Source organism: Macaca thibetana, chromosome 5 (genome assembly GCF_024542745.1).
Source record: "Macaca thibetana thibetana isolate TM-01 chromosome 5, ASM2454274v1, whole genome shotgun sequence".
In the NCBI taxonomy this organism is placed as follows: Eukaryota; Metazoa; Chordata; class Mammalia; order Primates; family Cercopithecidae; genus Macaca; species Macaca thibetana.
This window is the reverse complement of record NC_065582.1, coordinates 161,701,896-161,707,895: the sequence shown is the minus strand read 5'-3', so window position 1 is coordinate 161,707,895 and position 6,000 is coordinate 161,701,896. Positions and strand designations below refer to the sequence as shown.

The 6,000-nt window shown below is 45.0% G+C and overlaps 1 protein-coding gene across 2 annotated transcripts in view; it reads left to right on the top strand.

Moving 5' to 3' along the window:
- Positions 1-1,200: 1,200 nt before the first annotated feature.
- PI4K2B (phosphatidylinositol 4-kinase type 2 beta) overlaps positions 1,201-6,000 on the top strand; it is a 35,455-nt gene continuing 30,655 nt past the window's right edge. For both annotated transcript variants that reach the window (XM_050790696.1, XM_050790694.1), the window contains exon 1: positions 1,201-1,662. In XM_050790696.1, coding sequence (XP_050646653.1) covers positions 1,206-1,662 — 457 coding nt within the window. In that variant the 5' untranslated portion in view covers positions 1,201-1,205. The remainder of the gene's footprint in view (positions 1,663-6,000) is intronic.

The following is a 6,000-nucleotide window of genomic DNA, read 5'->3' as shown; positions in this document are numbered from 1 at the left end:
GACTGAGATACATAAGGCTTGTTTTGCATTTTGAGGAGGGTCTGGCTAACGTATAAAGTTTTAATACAATGATGGGAAGTAACCGCTATCCATTTGGGAAAAGGATTGTAGTGCTGGGTGACTTCAGTTTCCAGGGTTAAATCTCCCCCTGACATAACAAGTTGAGGGTGGGGGATGGTTCTGAGATTTTTATTTTCCTTTACAGGGTCAAAGAGGAAATCATAAAGGAAGTTAAAAACTATTTTCTGCTGAAGGAAAATGAAAGCACAGTAGCAGGCCAGGCAAGGTGGCTTATGCTTGTAATCCCAGAATTTTGGGATGCTGAAGCAGGACAACTACTTGAGACCAGGAGCTCAAGACCAACCTGGGCAACAGTGAGACCCCATCTCTACAAAAAATTTAAATTTAAAAATTAACAGGGTGTGATCATGCATGCCTGCAGTTCCAGCTACTGTGTCTTCTACAGTTTAAAGGTGGGAGGATACCTTGAGTTCAGGAGGTTGAGGCTGCAGTGAGCTATGATTGTGTCACTGCACTCCAGCCTGGATAACACAGCGAGACCGTCTCAACAACAACAACAACAACAAAAAACGGAGAATGCAGCTAAAGCAGTGCTTAGAGGGCAATTTATAGCCTTAAATCCTTGCATTGGAAAAGCAGATAGATTTAGAATCAATACTCTTCTACTCTAAGTAACTAGAAAAAGAAGAGGAAATCAAACTTCAAGTGAGGAATAAAGAGCAAAATAAGCCAATGGACTAGAAAACAGAAAATCAATGGAACCAAAACATGATATTCTGAAAAGATTTAAAAACTGATAAATTTCTACCTAGATTAGTAAGAAAAAAAAAAGAACATACAAACCCTCCTGGACGTCCAGTGGAGGAAAGAAATGTCGCACAATTAAATCTATTGTTATAGATTATGGTAAACTCTAAGAGAGAATTCTGTCGCGGAGGGGCCGATTTTGGTTGCAAGAGGGAACCTCTTTGGAAACTACTCAGCTTCCCGCCCTCCACTGGGAGTAAAGCGAGCTGTGCCCAGCTTCTCTCCGCACTCACGGAGGCAGGTGGCGGCCCCGCCCCACCTGCCCCCTCAAAAGCCCCGCCCTCTGTTCACTCCCACGCGCGCCGCCGCCGCCGCCGCCGCCGCCCGCCACGGCCCTTCTGCGCAGGCGCGGGGGAGGCGCCCGGCGGAGGCGCGAAATGGGGCGAGGCCGGCGGCGGGGCGGGGCAACCGCTGGGCGGGCGCCAAGCGGGCGCCAAGCGGGCCCGTGCGCTGGTGAGGTGGCGTCCGTTCCACCCGGTTGCTCCCGTTCCCCGCCATGCAGAGCCCAGTCTCGGGCACCTGGCTGCTGTGATCTGGTCTCAGCGCGGAGGGAGCAGAGGGAGTCCATGGAGGATCCCTCCGAGCCCGACCGGCTGGCGTCCGCGGACAGCGGGAGCCCGGAGGAGGAGGAAGATGGGGAGCGGGAGCCGCTGCTATCGCGGATCGCCTGGGCCCACCCGCGGAGAGGCGCCCCAGGCAGCGCCGTGAGGCTGCTGGACGCCGCCGGGGAGGAGGGCGCGGCCGGCGACGAGGAGCTGCCGCTCCCGCCCGGGAACGTGGGGGTCTCCCGGAGTTCGCCCGCCGACCTGGACCGGAGCCGCCCCGCGGTTTCAGGTGCGACCCGGCCCTGCCCCACTCCCCGCGCCCCTCCAGGCGGCTGCGCTTGTCGCCCGGCTCTGTCCTGTCTCCCGCGCGCGCTAGCCGAGGTGGACGGGCTTTCCCCGATCGCTGGGCAGCGGCTCCCAAGTTCGGACCGGGGCCAGCCGCAGACGCACCGCGTGCGCTTCGCCTGCTCGCTCTGTCTCCGGGAACTTGCTCTCCTAAGGCCAGTGGCTGTCATTAAACCGATTCTTTAGACCTCCCCGCAAAGTGAGTCTAAACTTCTAGAATCAGACACTGGGGAGAGGTTAACGCTGTAAAATGACGTCAGTCCTTGCTCAAGTTTGGACTTGACTTTGAATTAAGAACCTTGAACTCTCAGGAAAGTTCCCGGAGTGGTGAATTTGCGAAGTGGATGACAGGAGAGAGATGGACAACCAGAATATCCAGTTGCCACTGGGGCACGTTTTAAAACCTTTTTCCATTAAATGTTGTTATTGTGACGTTAGCCACAGGGGGCAAAAAGCAGTTGAAAGTCTGTTCCTGCCCTCTTACAGTTTAGTTTCTCTTTCTTGATTTACTTCTAATACGTAAGAAAACGAAACGAAAAACCTCTTTTCGCTATTAAGTGGACTGATACCCTCAGGTGAAACAGGGCAATTGAAACGATGTTGAACGTTAGTTAAATTTAGGTATGCTGTGCAGGCCTGGATATTTGTTAATAAAGTGAGATTTTTCTGGCGTGTTGAGTGGAGTTAGACTAATGTAATGGAAATAGCAGACTTGTAAGACTCTCAGCTAGAGGTGAGACAGATTTGTTTGTAAAAAGGCGATGGTAACACCTCCCTGCTGGTTGTGAGGATGGATTAAATGAGATGTTGTGCACCCCGTTGGTTTATTGCTTCACACATGACAGCTTAAAAGCCACAGAAAATGGAAGTTTCTTTAACACTGCTTAGTTTTTTTGGAGTTGTTAGATTTTAAATGTACTGTTAGTGGTACACTAATGTGTCCTCTACAGTTTAAAGAATTTTGGATAGAATCGGTCATTCAAGTTCTAGCTGGAAGTTACATTCAGGCATATTCTAGAGTAAATAAATCAGAGAAGCCCAAGGGGAGCCGTTTGTCTGATGGTTTAAGCTTTAACCAAAGTCTGCTCCCGTTATAATGTTTGCTAATGGATGCATTGTCGTTTAACCAGATAACGTGAAGCTCGAACCAGATCACAAACGGGCCTGCATTCGCCTAGCTACATTGGCAATTTGGGCATATATTACTTAGAATTTAATCTGTAAAATAGCTAGCTTGCCTTTTTCCGCCCCTTACCTTGTGTAAGCTACCTTGTGTACCTGGATTTTTAAAAGAGCCTAAAGCCTTCAAAATGCACTTATTCTGTGAAAGTGAGGTATTTTATAAACAAACAGTATTAAGGCTAGAAAAAAATCAAAGCGAGAGGCCAACGAGATGGCAGTCCTGTAATCCCATCCCAGCCTTTTGGGAGATCTAGGCAGGAGAATAGCTTGGGGCTGGAAGTTCAAGACCCACCTGGGCAGCATAGTGAGATCCCTATCTCTATTAAAAATAACAACAACAAAAAGTCAAAGTGAGGATATAGTGTTAGAATGCAAATGGATTCTTAGAATTCCTACCTTTTTTAAAGGTAGTATCTTACTTATATCACAGCTTACAATTTGCTAAGATCTTTTTTAAAAAGTATTTTATTCTCCACTGCACTCCAGCCTGGCTCTGTCTTGAGACAGAGCAAGACTCTGTCTCAAAACATAAATAAATAAATAAATAAATAAATAAATAAATAAATAAAAATTTTTTATTCTCTGCCGGGTGCCATGGCTCGCGCCTGTAATCCCAGCACTTTGGAAGGCCTAGGTGGGTGGATCATTTGAGGTCAGGAGTTTGAGACCAGCCTGGCCAACATGGTGAAACCCCACCTCTACTAAAAATACAAAAATTAGCCAGGCATAGTGGCGGGCGCTTGTAATTCCAGCTACTCGGGAGGCTGAGGCAGGAGAATCGCTGCTGAATCTGAGAGGTGGAGGTTGCAGTGAGCAGAGATAGCTCCACTGCACTATAGCCTAGGCGACAGAGTGAGACTTTGTCTCAAAAAAAAAAAAAAAAAAAATTATTCTCACAACAGCACAGCAAGTTAGTTGTTATTCACCCTTATTCTCGTTATGAGGATTCAGAATTAATAAACTGGTAATGACTGGTAGCTCGTAGGACTTCAGAGGTAAATGGTTTGCCTGAAGTCAGATACCCAGGAAGTGATAAATCACCCAGGAAGTAATAAAACAGAAAAAAGCCTAGTTCTTTTTTCATGTTCTGCCCTTTTTCCATTTTGCCGTGGGTCCGCAAGTGTTATAAAATAATTGTGTCTCTGGTTATTTTGGAGGTTTTTACCTTTATTGGGACTTTAAAATAGTTTCTGTGAAAACTTTAAAAAAATTTTAAAGATTAAAATGTTCATGATTGAGTAATTTAACTCGATTTTTAAGTTTAGTTATTTTTTAAGTGACTCCATTAACTTCATTTGTCCTTTACCATCTGATTTCCATGAAACTACCTCACTAGTTCCAAGAAATTCTTGCCTTTAGATTAATATGAACATCATTTATGATGCTTAACTCTTGTTCATATAAGCAAGAGGTTTATGTACTTTAACCAGTGGAAGAATGTCATGTCTGTTATCTTTAACAAGGCATTTAACAAAATCTACAAACAGCATAAACCATAGTGTTGTTGGATCAGTGTCAAAGTGGAAGGATTAGTGCGTTCCTTGTTCTAGTTATTTTAATCAGTGAATTGGGTAGTAATGATAGCTAATGCCTACATAGCAGTTAATATGTGCTAGGGATACTTCTATATGCTTCATATATATTAATTCATAACCAACCCTGTGATGTGAGTACTGTTTTTTTTGGGGGGGCGCAGTGGGTGGCAGTGGGGGGACAGAGCTTCACTCTTGTCGCCCAGGCTGGAGTGTAATGGCATGATCTTGGCTCACTGCAACCTCTACTTCCCGGGTTCAAGTGATTCTCCTGCCTCACCCTCCCAAGTAGCTGGGATTATAGGCACGCGCCACCATGCCTGGCTAATTTTGTATTTTTAGTAGAAACGGGGTTTCACCATGTTGGTCAGGCTGGTCTTGAACTCCTGACCTCAGGTGATCCACCTGCCTTGGCCTCACAGAGCACTGAGATTATAGGTGTGAGCCACCATGCCTGGCCTTGTTCTCATTTTAAGAAAGTACAGAGAGAGGCTGGACATGGTAGCTTATGCCTGTAATCCCAACACTTTGGGAGGCCTCTTTGATGCACACCTGTAGTCCAAGCTACTCAGGAGACCGAGGCAGGAGGACTGCTTGAGCCCATGAGTTTCAGGTTACACTGAGTACAGTGGGCTATAATTCCACCACTGTACTCCAGCCTGGGTTACAGAACAAGACCCTGTCTCAAAAACAAAAACAACAACAACAAAAAGCACAAAGAAGTGAAGTGACTTCTCCAAGGTCCCAGTTAATACAAATCAGACGCACTTAACTTCTGTTAGAGAGCCTAAAAGTTAGAAAACAGTGTTGGAATTCACAAGGAGCTGCCAAAGTAAAAGAAAATGAATTTGTAAGTCATTTAATGATTCATGGTGGCTTATAAATACGTGAATAGAATAAGAAAATCATTTAAAAGGAAGAAAGATGAGAAGAAGATGGATCCTGGAATAAGAGTACACAAGATGCACCTCAGATGCTTAATGCAGGCAACCCATCAATTTAATTTTTAAGATTACTGATCAGCTAACTTGAGAGAAACACAATCACGAGGTCTATAAAGTTAAAATAAACTGGTTATTTGAACCAAAACAGAATGGACACAGGATAGCCTGTCACAGACTCTTGGTGAATGCTGTATGCTAAACAATATCTGTGATAAAAGTGATTAATTTTATAGAGGTAGTTCTTAAAACTTCCCTGAAGCCCATTTCAGCAGAAATAGTTTTTAACTATTGGTGCTATTTATATTGCCTCATCTAGGTTCAATATACTGATAATCTGGTTTAATTTAGAGGAAGGTTTTAGCAGAGTAGATGTTCCATGTGTTTTGACCATTTTCCATAAGTGAGCTTTTGAAAGACAGTGAGTGGCAGTGTGTTGGAGAGTATTTCTCAACCAGTGCATAAAATACATTGTTTTCCATCCATTGCAGACGTGCATCATTCATCAAATATTCTGAGTGCCTACTGGGTGCAGTGGAAATCAAGGCTTTGGGGAAACAATAGTGACCTGTATTAGATGGATGCCTGTTAACCTGCCCTATCGTCTCACAGCTTTATAGCCTAATG